This window comes from Xenopus tropicalis, chromosome 8 (genome assembly GCF_000004195.4).
Source record: "Xenopus tropicalis strain Nigerian chromosome 8, UCB_Xtro_10.0, whole genome shotgun sequence".
NCBI lineage: Eukaryota > Metazoa > Chordata > Amphibia > Anura > Pipidae > Xenopus > Xenopus tropicalis.
Window position 1 is genome coordinate 77,736,745 of NC_030684.2, and position 19,940 is coordinate 77,756,684.

The 19,940-nt window shown below is 40.2% G+C and overlaps 1 protein-coding gene across 2 annotated transcripts in view; it reads right to left on the bottom strand.

The window, feature by feature from the left end:
- akt2 (v-akt murine thymoma viral oncogene homolog 2) overlaps positions 1-19,586 on the bottom strand; it is a 46,993-nt gene extending 27,407 nt beyond the window's left edge. The window contains exons 1-2 of one of the 2 annotated variants that reach the window (NM_001123464.1): positions 19,576-19,586; positions 5,222-5,341 (exon numbers count right to left, since the gene is read on the bottom strand). In NM_001123464.1, the coding sequence (NP_001116936.1) occupies positions 5,222-5,267 (46 nt within the window). In that variant the 5' untranslated portion in view covers positions 5,268-5,341; positions 19,576-19,586. Of the gene's footprint in view, positions 1-5,221; positions 5,342-19,428; positions 19,529-19,575 lie in introns of those variants that run through there. The other variant, XM_031890196.1, reaches the window with a different exon arrangement.
- Between the last annotated feature and the right edge of the window lie 354 nt (positions 19,587-19,940).

Genomic DNA, 19,940 nt, shown 5'->3' on the forward strand with positions numbered 1-19,940 from the left:
ATGTACAGTCTAACAAGCAAGCTACAGTTACAGTAACATTAACAGACCTGCTTTAGCAGAAGTAACCCTGCTTACAAGCTATGGGTTACTCTTACCCCCACTGTTACAGGAGTAGGCCGGCTTGCTGCATGAAATTTAACACATCTCTACCAAAATAACATAACCAGGAAGCTAATTTTACCAGGAACTGACAACTGCTATACTTGCCGGGGTAGATTTGTATGAAGTGATAGGGTTGTGCAAATGCAGTGCCTAATGCATAGGATTAGAGCAGCTGCATAAACTATAATGACTATAAGATATACTAATAGCAGTACCATATTTTCTGGTTAGGCAACTCCTATAATACATACCAACACAGAATTTTCTGAAGGGAAAATTATCTTTTAGCTTTTGCTGTAAGGCATGTTTCTACCAAGAAATATAAAATGCACTCCCTGGTTACATGTGATCCAGTGGATGCAGACCTAAACAATCAGTTTCTAATAATTACATGCAATTACATTACATTAACATTTATTTATAAAGCGCCAACATATTCCGCAGCGCTGTACAATAAGTGGGTAACATACATGGACATACAGAGTAACATATAAAGCAATCAATAATCGATACAAGAGGTGAAGAGGGCTGCAATATGACAGAATATGAAAGATGCCTCAGTTTTTACATTTACTTCAATGTAACCACTAAATAATTGCAATAATATTACCCACAAAGTAAAAAAAAAAAAAAAAAAAAAAAAAAAAAAAAAAAGTTGTGATAGTGATATATAGGAAAGGAATAGGCTAACAAAACCATGATTGTTAATCAAGAGTAGAATACTGCAGAACACCTTAAAATACAGGACCCTTACAGAAACTGTCAAAATCAATTTTGCTTAGTTTCAGACTCTGTAAAACCAGTGGGGCTAGTTAATAAAATCTTGAGGGTTATAACGAATATATATTTATAAAGTGCCAACATATTCCATAGCATTGTAGAACAGAACATACAAATTACAAACAATACTAATGGATAAAGAGGGTTAGAGCTTATTATGATCTTAAAAAAAAAAAAATCATACATTTCTTAAGTGTGTGTGTGCAATGTTTTATTGCAGAATGAACCTGGGAATCTTTGATGCAGTCTTAGCCCAAATGCATTTTGGGGTAGACAAAACAGAACAGCAGAACAGTTGAAGAGGTACTAACACAGGAAGCAGAGAAATAAAATACACACACAAAAACAGGAGACATTAGAAACTGTCATTAAATAGGTATAACTGGTTTGTGGCAAAAGTGGGGCACACTGTCGTCTTTTGATAAATATATGCCTCAAAATGAAAACAGCTTATAAAAGAGGTTGTGTCGTGGAATGTGCACGCGGTTAAGAATTTGGAGTTTCAGGTACCCTTAAGCAAAAATATGGGTATTTATGGGTTGCACCTATATGCATGGCTGGCATCATTTTTGGCTCATGGTGACATTTTATGGTAGCAGGTCAGGTCGTTGATAAAGCAGTAGCAGGATTGAAATAACAGGTACAGATCCATGCCTACCCCCCTTAGTCCCATGCAGGCTTCTATGTATTATGCTTATGATACATTCCAATGGCTGGAACACAAGAAAATGCCCCCTGCTTCCTCCCTTTGCTTGAATATAAAAGTCTCACACATGTCACAAAAAACTGTTTCCCATCATGTGGTGGTCACATGGAAGAGTCAGGGCATGATTTTGGTTGGCTGCGGAAAAAGTTTCCCGTTTGTCATCAGCTTTACAATTTTTAAACTACTCCTAAAAAGAAATCCATCAGCTCCCTACGCCGTAAAAACTACTGCTTTTTAAAATCCTTAGATCATGCTGCCTGGTTAAGGTGCACCTATTATTGACTGGTATTTCAGGAATTCCAAAAGGTCAAAAGGCCCTAGTACATTGGCAAAACAAAACAAAAAATGCTTCCAAGAAGCCAGTCTCTACAAAAATCTTTCCAGGAACAGAGTAGCAGTGGAAGTATCATTTGCAGAAGAACTTCTATGCCACACTACACAATAGTAGTAGTAGTATTTGCTATTAGTTTGTTACAAGAGTTAATGCCAATGCTAAAGTTAATATCATTTTGGGGATTTCTATTGCTTATGAACTATGCCATATGATTCATGCGAGTTTCTTGAGAAGAAACAATAGCAATTTACATAGAAAAACAGATATAATTGCTCACAAGAACACCCAGGAATCACCTTCTCTTATTTTACTCAAGTTAGATTGATTTCTAAGGGTGCAATAAATTGTTCTATGACGAATATGACACCAGAGTTGGGGTATGGTGCAACTTTGTTATGTTTGTAATACATAATGCACAAATGAAAATTATGACTAGTAGAATAGGAACTGGCACACAGGGAGATTAGTATCATGGGCATTCTTAAAGATTACAGCTTTCCCCCCTTCAGGTTGCTAATAATTTACATCCAACTAGTGCAACCTGCAGTTGTATTTCCTGCACTGGATATGGAGGGGGGCTAATATACAAAAGTAGTTAGATCTGATTTAGGAAGACATAACCTTGACAAACAAACATTAATATATTTTAACACCCAGGTAAGAGCTCAGGGACATTTAAACATCTATAAATAATTGTATTCTGCCCTACTGGTTTGTACCATGAGAAGTAGACATCAAGACCAATTGTTGAAAAATTCACCAATTTTTTCTGCATTCTAGTCTTATATCCACAGACTTGCTGTGGTGGGGCAAAAACAGGCTTACTTTTGCAAGTAGTAGTTGCTAGCATCTTCTGACAAAGGTATGCCATGTGTGTCGCTAGACTATACATACAGTGCTAGAGGGATTTTGTGTCCTTCCTGTAAAATCCCTTTCTCTCTTCATTACAAGGGGGCACAGGCACTGGAGGGTTAACAATGCCTTCCGGGAGGAAAGGACACTAAAAGAACAAGGTTTCAACAATCCTCCCAGGGGGCTGGCCCAGCTGTCCATAGCAGGCTACAACCCCTTCAAAAAGGCTATCCAAACACAGTACTTAAACCATAAACTGAGAACAAGAAATCTATGTGAGAATTGAATCTCTGGGCTGTATCAAACTCCCATCCCCGCTAGGCAAAGAGTAAAACCCGGACAGAGTAGATGGCCCGATAAGACTCCCACTAGGGAAACCGAACAAGTGCTTCTTTGTGGCAAGGACCCTACCGGGGAAAATGCTCTTCACTGGCAGGCTTGAAAACTGGAAGGGCATGCCTGTGTCCCCCTTGTAATGGAGAGATAAAAGGATTTTACAGGTAAGAAAAATCCCTCTTTCTCGTTCATTTTAGTGGGGCACAGGCACTGGCACGTCCTCAAGTAGTCCCAGAGAAGGGTGGGAAACAGACTCAAGCCTGAGCCTTCCTGCTGAAGACTACCTCCATTGAGGAAGCCACGTGCACCTGGTAGAAACGAGTAAGTGTGGATGGGTGGCTGCCTTGCAAATCTGCTCCACAAAAGCCAAAATCTTCCCAAGAAGCTGCCATGGATCTGGTTGAGTGAGCTGTGACCCTCGGGGGGGGGGAGGGCCTGCCTGTACTCCTGAGCCATTTTGCAAAAGTAGTCTTGAAAGCCCGCTGGAGAGCGGTCTCCTTCGGAGTCTTGGGCTGTGGTTAGAAGGATGGTACTAAAATATCGTGATGGGTGGAGCACAGCCTTGTCTTGATGGAAAACCAAGAAGGGGAACGGAAGGAAAGGGCTGCCAGTTCGGAGAGTCTTCTGGCTGAGGCGATGGCCAGGAAAAAACAGTCTTCCAGGTAAGCAGTGTGTCAGAGGCCTGAGAAAGTGGCTCAAACGGAGGCTAGGCCGAGGTCCCAACCTGCAGTGGGAGGACGGATCGCACGGGGGAGGTGGGGGGGGCTAACATTGGTCACTCCCTTCAGACATATGGATCCTGGGCGATCTGGTGCTGAAAAAAAAGCCTTCTAATCTTTTGTCTATGGGGTCCTTGAAGCCGGTGGCGTCAGGTTTAGGAATGGTAGTGGAGAGAGAGAGGCCAAAGGTCTGTGTCTTCCTTATGGAAGGCGTAAAGAAGTGAAAAATTATGAGAAATGTTGGCCTTATGCTCTGAAATGGCCTATTTATCTTTAACAACCGAGAAGAGATGTTCATGTGAAGGGAAGGTTTTAGAAGTCTTTTTCTGTCGTTTAAAAAGATCCTTGGAAGGATCTAAGGAGATTGGTGCCGAGATGTTAAGAGCCACTAAGACAGCTTTAATCAGGCTTTCTATATCGGAGCACCAATTCAGACCCTTGTCGGAGTCCAGAAGTGAAGGGATGTTAGCAGCTTTGCAGGCCCAAGGGTATTTAGGGACGGGGGCCGAAGAACCCTGGGAGGGAGCTGGTGCCCTGGCAAAAGCTTGCATGGAGCGCAGTTTGGGTCCTTCCCTGGTGGGGTCTGCCATAGTATGGCTGAAAGGAGGGAGCCCAGGGGAGAGAAGGTAAGAGGACCCCATAAGAATGGGGGTGTGAACAGGCCAGGGAGCAGTACTGACCGCAAATTCCTGTCCCGCAGGGTGCACTTCCTGTCAGTGGAGCACATGCGATTTCAGGCGCAAAACTGAAATCTTCTGCCCCTGTAATAACAAGAGCTGTGCACCTGGACCAGGTGATGAGAAGACACAAATGTAGTGCATTGCTGCGTGTGGGGGATTGGGGGGGGACTTGTCGGCAGTCGGGTCCGCAGCTGCTGTGCTGTTTGTGCCTCTGGGTAAAGGGGTACCGAGCTGAGGCTCCTGTCCAGAGTAGCTCTGATTAGAGAAGAAGTACCGGGGCTCATCTAATGACATGTGCAGGAAAAAAGGGGGCTGAGCCAAAGCTCTTTCCCCATAAACCAAAGTTCCAGTTGCCGAGGGGGTCTGAATCGTGATTACACCCCCGGTACCTGTAAGGAGAAAGCAGATTAAAAATAAAATGAAAATTAAGTAAAAGACTTAGTGAGAGAGATGTGTCCTCCTCCCATAAGGACACTTAAAGAAACTGGGTTGGGACAGCCTTCTGGAGGGGGTGTGTAAATCTGTAAAATGTAAGTTCTTTTAGTGTCCTTTCCTCCAGGAAGAAAGTGCTAACCCTCCAGTACCTGAAATGAATAAGAAATACCATGTTTGTTGGATAGATTATAATTCCATTTCACAAAACCCAAGGAAAATCAAACTTAAAATAAATAATGGTAACTACAGAGCGAATTCTCCTCCATTTCTGTCTTACCTCTTTTCTGAAGCCAACCTTCTTTAATCACCATCACTTCATTCATGTTGGTAAGAACAGGCTGAACAGACTTGAGCCCAATCAATCCCTAGGAAGCTGGTTATGAACGCAATGGTCACTCTGCAAAAAGAAGACCAGACAGTGGTTGGTGTAGCTTACTGCACACCTGCAGACTACATCTGGCTGAGAACAATAAAAGGCAATTTTCTGTAATATGGACTGCTTCTTTAAAGGAGAAAGAAAGGTAAAAACTAAGTAAGCTTTATCAGAAAGGTCTATGTAAATACAGCCATAAGCACTCACAGAAACGCTGCACTGACCTCTTTGTCAAAAGATTGCTTGTGTCTGTAATTCATGTGTCAGAGACATGCAGCTCTCTGCTCTCTCCTGCTCCCCCCTCCCTCAAGAATGCTAAGAACTCACTCCCCCCTTAGGAATGTGGATCTGAGCCAATCAGTAGGAAGCTGACTCATAGTCTTACACACTGAGCATGTTCACTTGGTCTCGGTGCAGGAGTGAGGCATTATGGGAACTTTCTTTACACAGCTCAGCATCTTCTCTTCCTGTTTGGCTTCTGATCATCTGAACGGGTGAAATATGGAAAGACTTAAGGGCACTATTGAGACAACTGAAGGTATGCCTGCGGCTTGAGATTAACTCAATATTAGCCTTTCCTTCTCCTTTAAAGAAGACAATCTAAAACTTAGATGGAATTTCTTGTTTCCTTCTTCCTTAGAAAGTACAGGTACAAATGATACAGCTTACTATAAAATATAAAATAACCATCAGTATAAAGGAGGGTTTTTAAAAAAAAAAAAAAATGCAAGGGCAAGTAAAGCCAAGATTAAATATGACAAGGCTGTCCAACTGGAGGCACAACTGGACCATAAAGAGGGGCACAAGAAGACTGAAGACCTGTCATTATGATAAAAATATATAACTAACTTCTAATTAGATTCTGTATATTTGCATGTACAGTTTATTAGAAAACACAATGTTTCCTTTACAAAGTTCTTCCACAACACCAGCAAAACCACAGTATATATTTATAATGGTTCTAATGCAGAGTGACTCAGCACAGGCAGGCAATAATAGGACAGCTTTCATTCATTTGTATCAGGCAAAATTAAGTGATAGGAAGCAAAATAAGAGACTTGTGTTTTCTATTTACTAATAAGCACAAAACTGCACCACTGAATGCTGTATTGGAAGTTTAAAGAAGCAGTAATATTTCAGATCTCAAAACTATACACCCCCAATGCCCCGGACCAGGAGTTTTCCAGATAAGGTAACTTTCCGTAATTTGGATCTCCATACCTTAAATCTGCTGAAAATCATTTAAATATTAAATAAACCCAATAGAATTAGTTTGCCTCCAATAAGGATTAATTATATCTTAGTTGGGAACAAGTACTGTTTTATTACTACAATGAAAAAGGAAATAATTTTTTAAAATTAGAATAATTTGCTTATAATGGAGTCTATGGGAGATGGCCTTTCCGTAATTCAGAACTTTCTGGATAACAGGTTTTGGGATAATGGTTCCCATACCTGTATACAAATATCAGTAAATATTGCCCTTTAAGGGCTCTGGTACACAGGGAGATTAGTCACCCGCGACAAATCTCCCTTGTTGCGGGCGACTAATCTCCCCGATATGACATATGATATCTCCCTGTGTGCCAGAGCCCTAACATCTTTTCCCTTGAGCCACCATTTTTCTCTACTGAAATTAGACAACTTGCTTACCCAATACATAAATACATGCTATGACGGGAGTGAAACCACAATGACATTATGCCAGGAATGCACACTCACATATTATGTTGTACTGTCCTTAGTAATTTTGTTTCTACAAAACTCTTTTTGGACAGATCCCTTAAAATATCACTCATGCTCTATTAGGGCATGTTGCAAAACAGTTCTTCTCTTTCTGCATTATTTGAAATCCTGGCAGGAAAAAGGGACTTAAACATTGATGTTACAAATTGTCTCCACAGGAACTAGATAAACAACCCTGCATTGCACAGTGATGTTACTTTCCATATTAACATCACGTGCGCAGGGAATTGTGGGATTGGGAGGATGCAGGCCGAGGACAGTCGACTACTGTTACATTATATTTGATTCTCAAAGGAGTCAGGCTAGATAGCACAAGAACAGGGAGCCATGCTTAGGAAACTGTTCAAACCATATTATTACTATAAAAATCATGAAAAGGCTGCATATTTTTCAATTAATGTATAGTAAAATGTTGTGTGAAATTATGTTAACTTTTCAAAAAGCTTAAGTTGTGTCTTGGTGGAGTTACCCTTTAACTTACAAAAAATAAAACATCATGCATGCAAATGCCCTTAAAGTAGACCCCTATCTTACCAAAAAGTTGAAAATTCCCCTCCATTCACTTGAGCATAGTGCACTTTGATAGGTGATTATCGTTCAGAAACAAGACATTCATTGTTTCTGAATGATAAGCATCCTGGTAGCTTTCAGGGGATTGCCAAATGAATGGAGGAGGGGAGTTTGAGAGTTTGGTTCCCTGCTCAACTCAAGTACCAAAAAGAAGCCGGGGCAAAAAAACTCTCAAAATCTCCATGTGTGCTATTGCCGCAAAGGAGACCCAGTGCAATTGAGATAATGATGATGTGATAATAACAAAGATAACAGCTAATGATCCTGCATAAACTACCTATTAAGCTTATGCCACAAAATTTAATATTAAGCATATAATAGCTGCTACTTGTTTCAGCATGATATAAGACATTACCAGAAATGATAAAATTCTGCAGCTTTATATGAAGAAAAAACATTTTTTCCTGAAACTCTCAACTAACCTAAGCACAAAAAATACACACAACATATCAAAACAGAACTCATATTTTTACCTGCAATTATAATATGACTCTTTATCTGTTTGGACTCTGCTATGAGCTTTGGGACAAGATAGGACTGAAAAACACCAGCCCCATTTAACCAACAAGCAGTGAAGGTAAAAGGCAGCAGCCCTGGCAGAATAAACACTTAGGCAAACATTAAACTCAGGGTCACCTGATGGTGCTTTGCTGTATCTAAAGAATTACTATGAGGCCAATAGCACAAGCAGATGGGTCAGAATGTTTTGTTTGTACAGGTTAAGCAGAAATAAAGTATTAGCATCTGTTGTTTTTATGATAAAGGCAGCTACAAAAACAAACAAATGCATCACAGTGTAGTAAATCAGTGCTTTAAATAAGGTTTTATCTTTCATTTGTGAAGGGAATCATTTAAATCAGTGATGTTCAACTGTACTCTGTTAACATCTGGCCATACACATGTAGATTTTTAAAATATCTTATAGTTATCATAGGACCAAGCTTATTGTAACACGATCATTTAAAAGTACGATTTGTCCATTAATAAAAACAATCATTTCAAGTGATATCATCTAGTTGAAGCTCAGACCGGAAGAGGATGCGACATGCTTTCTATAGGTGATCTGCTTGTTTGGGATTGGATCTTCTCCCAATATGCCCACCTAAGGTGGGAGATATTGGGCTAATTAAAACGGCAGGCATACGCGTTGTCAGATGAAGCGCCCCTTATCTGACGAGATCTGCCCAATTTTAGGCCAGATGTCAGCTGATAGGCCGTCGGGGATGCCCATACATGGGCCGATAAGCTGCTGAATTGGTCTAAATGACTTAATTTGCAGATGAAATCTGCACGTGTATGGCCACCTTTATACACTGTTTAAACTGTACTTGGCCCTGCAAACAATGAAAAATTCAAAGAATGAATCATTGGTACATATGCAGTTTCCAAAATGTGTGAAATTAGAGCTTTCCACAAAAAAAAAAAAAAAAACAGACTTTCTATTCATTCCTATGGGATTTGTAGATGCATTTTTATAAAATGGTGAACTCTACTTTCACCCACTGATAAATTCTTCTAAATAATACACTTCTAAAAATCCCATAGGATTAACTATAATATTAAAAAAACAACAAAACACAAATACAAGAGTATTGTAGAAACGATACCTATATTGGCTAACAATAAATTTATTGTTAGCCAATATAGGTATCATATTATTTTTGACACTGGCTAACACGGTACTACAGTTTTTGTTTTGTGATAGGATTAACTAAAAAGTGAATGAATTTGCTTGTACTGACCTCTAATTTTACACTTTGATAAATCTCCCCATATTCCAGAGTTGCCAAAAAAATAAAAACATACTGGTAACATACAAGAACTCTAAAACCTTAGTTAAACCATTAAATAGTTAAACCTATCGAATGCTGCTTAAATATTAAACCCATTACATTTGAGATTTGACCTATCCCACAAAAGCCTGGATTTCTAAGGTAAATGAACAAGCCAGGTTTGAAAAACTCTCTACTCTACGACAAAACTATGTTGTATGGATCTCCTGGCTATTATTTAAAGCCTTAGATATGTATAAACAAATTCTGATTTTTACCATAGTAGTCCAAAAACCTTACCCATAATGCTGATATGGGAGACAATTTATTTGCATCAATCTTACTTATTTTGTTGGATTCCTAGGTTTACAAAGTAAACATTCCATAGCAGTTTTATACATTTTTTGCCTTAAACATAAAAAACACTACTATTTTAAGACATCTCCCCCAAATAGTGTTTGGGCTATAGCAGTTTTCTAGTAATAACTGCAGGTCTAAGGTTACCTGTGGCACATCACCCAACTGATTAGTCCTACAGATGCACTAAACCCATAATTGCTGGATTTTGTAAAATGCTGAATCTTTCAAAAAAGATTCTGCTGAATACTAAACCAAACCAGAACTCTATTGTGTGTATGCAAATATTATATAAATAAAACTCCTGTGAACATGCTAGATATGGCTGCAAATACTGGTTTTAGAAGCTCAGTGCAGAGAGGTCACACAAGGTGCCTTTTTGGCCACCCTTACAATCAAAATGACAACAGGAAAATCAAACTGCTTCCAGTCACTGTTTCCCATATTCATATATGGAAAACCTGCTTACTAGGGAATATGAAGAAAGTATAGGTAGACCAGAAGTGAAAATTGTTGCTTCAGCCATTTTTTCCCACATCTGCCATAGTAGTCAATAAATATGGGAAAGACATGACATGTGGGTATGAGGGTTATGACTGCTGCTAATTTCTTTTAAAACGTAGTTCCATAAGTAAGATTACCCTTATTATTAACATAAGATCATCAATGTGCCAGGCCTGAAAAAAAAAAAGCCAGCTCTATCCAAAGCAAAACATGCCATGTTCTATTTCATGACACACCATTTGCTATCTTCTTATAGCAGAAGGTTTATGTGATATAAGTAACTTTACAACCATTATGGTCTATGACAGACTAGGAGATTAGCTGCCCACAACAAATCTCCTATATCGTGGAGACTAATCTCCTTAAAATGCTTTCCCACAAATGATAATATAAATATCTGGAGGAAAACATATGCTCCACTTCGTCTTTTTGAGGCAGTGGCACATGGGGAGATTAGTCGCCCCACAACAAATTTTCGTTGTCGTGGGCGACTAATCTCCCCACAATGCCATCCCACCGGCTAGAATGTAAATCGCCGGTGGAATGGCATACGCGTCGCTGCAATGTCCCATAGTCACCTGAAGTTTCCTCTCAAGACAACTTAGGAAAAACGCAGCAGCACGTATGCCATCCCACTGGCGATTTACATTCTAACTGGTGGGATGGCATTGCGGGGAAATTAGTCACCCACAACAACGAAGATTTGTTGTGGGGCGACTAATCTCTCCGTCTGCCATTGCCCTTGAGGTTGCCACAGTTGCCTTGTGAGAAGACTTCGGCTGAAGCAATGCGTATATTTTCCCACCAGCAATTTACATTTTTGCCGGTGGGAAGGCATTTGGAGGAGATTTGTTGGCTGCGATAGAGAAGATTTATCACAGGCGACTAATCTCCTCGTCTGTCATAGTAACTGACTGGCTAAGGCAAAAATACCTTATCTCAAAAAACAGTAACCAAATGAACCAAAGAATAGCACAATTCCATGTAACTGAAGGAGTCCCAAGCCAGGATTATTTTGTTCAGGAGGAACATCAGTAACTAAATCACTCCATTGGACATTAGCATTAAGGGTAAGAACCCATGGAGCGAGTTAGTCACACGCAATAGATTGCTAGTAATGCTAGAGCGGGCAAGTAACCGCTCCGAAAAGGCTTTCCACCAACAACAATAGAAGTTGCCAGTGGGAAGCCCTTTGCATAACTTCGGTAATTCGAAGTCGTGCGAAGTTTCCTGCAGGGGGAAATTTCTGAAACTTCTGATGTTGCCGGTAAAAAGCCTTTTCGGAGCTGTTACTTGCCCGCAGGCGACTAACTTGCTCCATAGATCTACCCTAAGGTGGCCAGTGACGTCCAGATCTTAGTCTTCTTCCAACGAATGTTTGGATATCGGTCATACGTTTAAATGCAATGATCTGAAACTAACAATCAGACTGAAATTGTAGGATAAAGCCCTTAAAAGGAGAAGGAAAGGCTAGTAAATAGTTAATCTCAAGCTGCAGGCATACCTTCAGTTGTCTCAATGGTGCCCTTAAGTATCCCCATATTTCACCTGTTCAGATGATCAGAAGCCAAACAGGAAGAAAAAACGCAGAGCTGTGTAAAGAAAGTTCCCATAATGCCTCACTCCTGCACAGACACCCAGACAAAGTGTACATGCTCAGTTAGACTATGAGTCAGCTTCCTGCTGATTGGCTCAGATCCACATTCCTAAGGGGGGGGAGTGAGTTCTTAGCATTCTTGAAGGAGGGGGGAGCAGGAGAGAGGAGACAGCAGAGAGGTGCGTTTTTACCTTTCCTTACCCTTTAAAATACAAATCGGAGGATGTTCTAAACATAAAATAGTTGGCAGACAACAATCGTATGAAAGTGACTTCCATTGTAGGTCGCCCAAGGATATCATCTGATATACAATACATGCACAGATTTTATCGTTAGTCGACCTAAATTTTCTAACCTGGGCGATCGACGAAACCACTAATCAGCATAGTACGAAAACTACTGGGACGATAATTTGGAGCTCAAACACAGTCTGAAAATCATAGGAAACTAGGTTTGGTACGCGTATGGCCAGCTGAAAGGTCAAGACAGCTACTTGTCATGGCTACTAAACTAGAAACTGCTGATTATTTACTGATAATTTTCTCCACATGTGTTTTAGCAGAGGCAATTTCCAGTGCTTTCCATGGCACGGTATTTTCTGGGGTTTAGTAGCCGTAACAAGTAGCTACTACTAAGAAGCTCTGTGTATTTTTGACCTAAAGAATGGCTGAAGTTTATCAGAGCACAAGTTACATGGCTGTAGCACCCTGGGAAATGAAGCTGGCTAGCCCCATATGAAACGTCATAATTAAAAATAAAAAATCTGTCTGTGCTTTTGAAAAATGGATTTCAGTGTAGGATTCTTCTGGAGAAGCCCTCTTAACTTATGTGTTTTGAAAGAGATAGTATGTTCCCCTCTGGTAAAATTTAATAGGACTTTTGTTGAAATTACATTCTGCCTATTTTAATTAAAAAACAATATTTTCCTATGTGTGGCCATTATAAAGAACTAATTTGAAAGTTGAGCTATATTCAATGAACTTAGCCCCCACTTGTGTTATGAACAGGAAAATTTGTTCTGAGCTTAACAAACAAACAAACCCTTCTCTTCTGTAAGCAGCAGGCTTTGAGAATCTTATTATCAGGGGCTTCTCAGTGGACTGGCATTTTTTTTTTTAACAGCTCCTTTAAAGCTTCATGAGATCAGGAAGTGGCATGGAGTACTAAAGTGAAACCGGCTTCCTTTTCAGAAATAAATATTTTTGAATTAAAACAGGCAGAAAGTATGGTCAGCACAAGTCCTATTCATTGAGCTCATGTTAAAAAGGAGTTATAATGTCCCTTTAATACAGAATTGCATTGGCTCAACAAAGTAACATAGTATAGGGATAAATTAAACAGGTTGTTCAACTTCCAGTTTATGAGTTTTCACTGGTACACCAGTAATAAAGACAGTTTTTTAATTGCTTAACGTTCCACTACCTAAAGTTTAAGACTGGCATCTCAATAAGCCAGGGGCAGATTCAGATTTACTGTTACACTTTGCTACATTACTTGATACATTTCCCAGCAATATCTGTGAAATATTAGTAAACATGCATTGTCATTAATGTTAATACATCTTTAAGATTATGCTAAACCCCCAGAGCTGCTCCATGGAGACAAAAGAGAAACGTTAAACATCAATATTAGAAAAAGGTTAAGAGTGAAATATAGAAAGCTACTGTACAGAAAAAGTAGTTGTGGTTTGTTTTTCTTTAATGAAATTAATTCTGTGAATATCTGTGATACACATACTACTAATACAAGTGCATAGAGTAACTGCTTAAGAATATCTGCAGGGTCATCATTAGAGATGTTCTAAGGACCAATCTACCCCACCCAGCTTCTCACCAAACACAACTAAAAAACTACACTTACATTTTTGAATGGAGCAACCACCGATAGGTGTTCATATTTAGGCAGCTTTCCACTGTACTCAATAATACCACTGTACTTAAACAGAGACTTGTACTATGTAAAATAACAGCATAAAATCTGGTGTTCAGACAGCAAACTTCTCCATTAATTTTACACAGCTTTTACAAAGTTTTTTTGGTGGATTTCATTTTACACAACATAATAAATATGCCCCATAGTGTAAAGGTGGCCGATTTCAGCTACCAATATCAGTCCTTTAGACAGATTTGGCAGCTTATCTGCCCATATATAGGCAAACACTGGCAGTCCTCCCCGACCAACATCTGAGCTGAAATTGGCCAGATTGAGCAGGTTTGATTTTTCCCCAAAATGAAAGTGCCTGGGGCCAAACGATCAAATTAGCCCCATGGGTGGGAATATCAGAAGATCCGCTCACTTAGCGACTTCTAACAGTGTATGGCCACCTTTTAAGGTGGCCATACACTTAGCAATTCCAATCTTTTGTGCGACCACTGAAGTTTAGGGCTGAATAGTCACATATGGAGGTAGAAACAACAGAATTTCTACTTCTACCTGACGATTCAGCGCTAAAAGTAGATTTTGCTTGGGAGCGACGAGACGACCGATATCTGCAGGCTTTTGTGATCTTGGTCACCTCTTTGGGCCGCCATACACGCACCGAATACTGTGCGAAACGAGATTTTGGACGATAATATCAGTGCGTGTATGGCCGGATTAAGGCTCTCCTGACTGGAAGGCTCATTTGCAACCTAACTTGTTGTGATATATAGATCTTCACAAAGAATATCATATTCATGGCTGCTACAATCCCAGCTAGGTAAATGGTATCAAAATGTTCAGTTTCTGCTGAACATTAAAAATAACAATTTGTTACATATAAAAACAAAATCAAGAGAAAATCCCATGCTGGCACCTCCCCACTTAGTGATTACTAAGTACTTATAAAATTTAACTTTTAACAGTCTGCATCAAAAACAGCTATTCAGTTCTACAGACCAGACACCAAACAGAAATCCCACGGTTAAAAAACCCTGCTCCAAGACACTAATCATATGTGGACCTATTAATGCAGAGTGCTTAAGTGAACAACTGAAGTAATCCAGGGCAACATAGTGTCAGGTGGGCTCAGCCTCACCTCTATCCATGCCTCACTACGGGAAAGTAAACCGTGACACCAGTAGTACACTATTCTTCCCTAACCTCCTTCAAGCCCTCAAGTGTTTTGCTGGCTTTGTACTGTGCAGTTACTCACCAGTTACCATTTGATCACTCCTTGGGCAGTCACAAAATTAAAACAAAAGTACGACCCTCAGAGAGAAATACCTGATGCATGTTTCACTCATAAAAAGCTTTTCACTTATTCACAAAAAAGCACTCAAACGTCATCTGCAAATTCTTTACACATGGGCTAACAATATAATTTGTTAGGCATCCTCCAGTGACTACAATTTCTCATCTTTCCTCTGGACAAGCTCTCCATTCGAGGCACGTTCCTACAGACTACGGCCATTGCTTTTACTTGGCGCAGGGGTTAACATTGCTGTTTGTAGCACTGGGGTCCTCGGTTTAATCCCAGCCAAGGTGCTATGCGCAAAAAGTCTATATGTTCTTTCCAAGCTTGTGGGGATATTCTTTAGGTTATTCTGGTCACCCAACCCCACAGTCCAAACATACAAGAATTACTTCAATTTTTAAATTCTCAGAATTTGTTTTATTCTTAAAAATAGCAAACCTGAGAATTCTGGGCTCACTACAATAAGAATAAACATTAAAGCTGCAATAGGCACAGAATGGCGACAGGAGTTTGAGAACAATAGCTGTTGATGGGGGATCTCTGACACACACAACCTCCAACAAGACCCTACTTGCATTAACCCCCTCAGGGGAAGCAACTACAAAGATCCTGAGGACCGATCTCATAACCTTTGGGATTCCTAAAATACCAATGTTAAATCCGGCAGGTGACAACACTCAAAAATATTACCACCTAATGAGACAGACAAGATCCTCATAAAAAATGTGAGTATTTAGTGACTAACTGTAGTTATCCTTGCCCTCAGTTCCTCTAAAAATCTTAATGAGGGAAAGAAGTAGAGCATACCGGAGCAGAGCAAACCAAAACTGCGACAGATATTTTGTGTCCTATTGCACTGGTCCAGAGTTGTTAGATTCCACTAGGAATTTAACCCAAAGTGGAACTGTCCGTATATCTATCATTCACTTCTGTGCCCACCACTCACAGGCCAACTGTTGATCAGTATTAATGCAACCACATGTGCAAAATCAAGTTTTTTCAATACATTTTTTAATGTGGTTTATGTGGCAGGCCCATACACTGCATGCACTTTAGCAGTATTAGGGTATTTATAAATCCTGGTGCAAATGAACCTTTAAATTAAATGCGTCAAACTGTGCAGCAACCTTAGAGCACAGCACCATTGCTTGGAACCCAATCATATTACATGCTGAATTCTGTCATATTTTTTACCAATACAAAATTCTGAGTTATAGAGTTACCATGTGGTATCAGTATTGAGATTAACTGCCCACTGCATTGTTCACGCCTCATATTCAGGCTGTAATCCCCTGTATTGTTCACAATTTTAAGACCCTGCATTGTTCACCACTCGGGCTCACGCTGTAAGATTTCATATTGTTCACATCTCAGCATTGTATCACTGTATGTATTCCTTGACCTATGCTACCTGTTTGTGCCATACTCTGCCTGCCCTACGCGGCCTATGGGAAAAAATTCCATCCCTCTGCATCATCACAAAATTTTATTCTAACTGGCCCATTCCCAATTCAGCAAAGGCTCTAAACAGTTTATACAATGAGTAGGTAGGACACAGAGCACTCTGGGCCTTTCTTTGGGTGAGTATGCTGCCTTTTAAACTCTTATATAAAATGTGATATGTGTGTATTTATATATGCACTGAGAGGTAAACAAAGCAGCCCCCAAAATACTGCAGCTTCCTTCTTTGAATTCTTTGTGCAGTTCGCTACTTTCAAACCAGATATTACGTCTAACAATGTGACTTGCATACCTGTAGATTTGCTGGAGCTTACAGCAACTCTTAGTTGTTCCCTGAGAGGGTCACACTGATGTATCATCTCTGTAAAGGTCTGCAGAATATGTCAGCATTATGTATAAAATTATAATAAAAATAAAATAACACCGATAACAGCATAAACAGCATCAACTGGTGGCCAAAACTGCGCAATTGTAAAACCTACCCTGGGTGCATAATATCCATAGTGAAGTCTACAATTCTGATATTTTAATTGTCATTGAACTGAATCTTGCAGAAGACCTTAAAGGACAAGGAAAGGGAAAGTCACTTGGGGGTGCCAAAAAAGTTGGGCAACCCCGAGTGACTTAAATTGCCTACCTTTTACCCCGGGCTGGTGCCCCTGTTCGGAGAGAACAGCACCAGCCCAGGGTACCTGGGGCGCTTCCTCCTTCCTGTGCGCATGCACAGTAGAGTGAAAAAGCCGAACTTTACCAGAGAAGTCGGCTTTTCACTCTACTGCGCATGCACCGGTCATGGGGTCCTGGCAAAACGAAGCAGGAAGCGCTCGCTACAGGTACCCCGGGCTGGTGCTGTTTTCTCCTAACAGGGGCACCAACCCCAAGCTACAAGGTAAGCGATTAAAGTCACTTGGGATGCCTAATATTTTGGCACCCCCAAGTGACTTAGCCTTTCCTTTTCCTTTAAAATATGAAGAATGAGAAGTGTCAAGTTGTTGAGGTTTAAGCCTGGCCTGACAGAATTTATTGACAGTAATCTAGAAAAAGAAAATGCCATAACCAGTGCCTGATTCCTATTGTGATGATTTTTTAATAAATCCCCGAGATGAGATAAAGAAAAACAATTAAAATTAAGGTAAGATTGTCTAAAGGACCAAAAAGACATTGACATTACACTATCCTAAGTTGGGTATGTAACTATGAAATTACTATTGCAATAATTCTGGGCTTGCAGAAAGTAGAAGAAACATGTCAAATGTCAGATTTTAAAATGTCTCTGGGTATTTTATGGGCAAGCAGTTGCACACAAGTCAAATACTGTAAAGTGTTGGCTTGGGTGGTGTTAAGGTCACCACCATGGGGCAGTCTCTAAAGTGATGAAATACCATCTGGCAGTTTGATGAACAAGTCTGTATGGCATAAGTCAGGAGAACACTACCACTTTGAATACATAATGGCAATTGTAAAATTTTGTTGACAAGATATAATGGTCTGGGCCTTTTTTCATGGTTACAGAACTTGACTGGCCTGCACACAACTCTGGCCTCAACACAAAAACTTCTGTGGGATGTAACTTGCTATTTCTCTCTTGCAGCTGAATGGAAGCAAACCCCACCAACTTTGCTCCAACTTCTAGTGGAAAGTTATAGCAGAAAAGAGTGGGTCAACTTAATATTATACAATGAGGGAGAAGTTACATATTCTGACAAAAGTCTGGTACAAACAACTCATTTGTATACTAAGCAATGTACATATGTACACAGGTTGAATTGGAGTCCCTGGAATTAATTTCTATTTTTGTGTAAATATAGGCTGCATATTATCACTAACAGATGCTAAAGTAATTAAACTAAGCACTGGTATATAGTTACTTGCAGCAGCCCGTCATTACAACATTACTTTCATTTGTGTATAAACAGCAGCCTAATAATTCAGTTTCCCCCCTAGCAGTTTTTGTCCAGTTCTGATGCGTCTTAAAGCTTCCCCCAGCCTTGTCCACTATAATAATACTTTTCACAGGCACTGGTAGGATTCTGCACTTCTGCAAATACACTACATACTGAATTTGCATAAGCGCACAGTCCTATCAGCACCTGTAAGACATGTTTTCTATTACGTTAGGTGAGGTAGGCAATATTCTTTTGCACCCGCCAGGGTGGAAAGTTCAATGGGAAGAACAATATGCTTTTAGTATATCTTCTCAGGTGAAGAAGCCTCTGCATAAGCTTGATTTGAGTGCTTGCTATACTGTTTTTAAAGGGCGAAATCTGGAAAACAATAGTACAGATTATTCTGAAATGAGATTTCTATATGCCAAATGATATTGCCAGCTTGATACCCAATAGCTTTCCCCTGTTCTACAAGAAATACCATGGAAAATAGTGGTTTTCTAATTCAGTAATTAAGCAGTAAGTTGACCATTAAGCCAAATTAGCACCCTATCAATTCCATGCTGCATCTTCTGTTCTAGCTCTAAACTTTTATACTGACCTATATTGGACTTAGAAAACAACACATATTTTGGCTACATTCTCTATTTGTTGTTAAACAAGCACAGTCCAATGTCAAAAACAGTGTGATTACCTAAAAAATAAATGAAATGTTTCCATTGTATCACTGAGAACATTCTCTAACACAGTACAAAGTCAGGCTAGTAGGATTCAGTACTGGAGAGATCCAAACGTTTTATAGTTTACACTCTTTCGTGGAAACGTTATAAAATGAATTCATAAAACGCATAAAGTAAGCACACCATCCTTTAACCAGACACATTGATCTACAAATGGCTGCACCACTCAGTGTACATGCAAGCAAACAGCTGCTCAAAGAGTGGGATGAATACCCCAGACAATGCTGTATGGTACCAGTAAAAGAAATATTTAAGTAGGTAGCTCAAAAGATATCATTTTGGTGCTGGCCCACTTCAACTTACCTGGAATGGCCTGCTGTTGCTTTCTGTGTAGCCCTGGCACGGCAACCACTCTCAGGGCCGCCATCAAGGGGGGGGGGCATGGGGAACAGACGTCCCGGCCCCGGTGGGTTTCGGGTCTTAAGGGGGAAGGGGCTATGCTGCACTTACTTGGATTATCGGGTTCCCTGCTGTCACAGAGCTGCCTACTTCGGAAGGGAGGGCGGTTGCTAGGGTGCCTGCAAGTTCTTTCTCCTACAGCCCCAACACCGCAGCTCTCATCACGCGAGACTGGCGCAGAGACGTAAGCGCAGTGACGCACTATAGCCTACTTGTGGGAGTGACGAGTCGGCGTAATTCATACAGTAGGAGCTGCTGCTGAGACGCTGTAGTTCTACTCACAATTTGTTTTTCCTCTGCTCGCACCTCCTACTTCTGTTAAAGAACAAAAAAAAAAAAAAAACTTGTTTTGTGTTGGTTTCCCGCCGTGCCCCTTGCCACCTGAGATCCCAGTTTCCTTAGAAGTTATGCCAGGG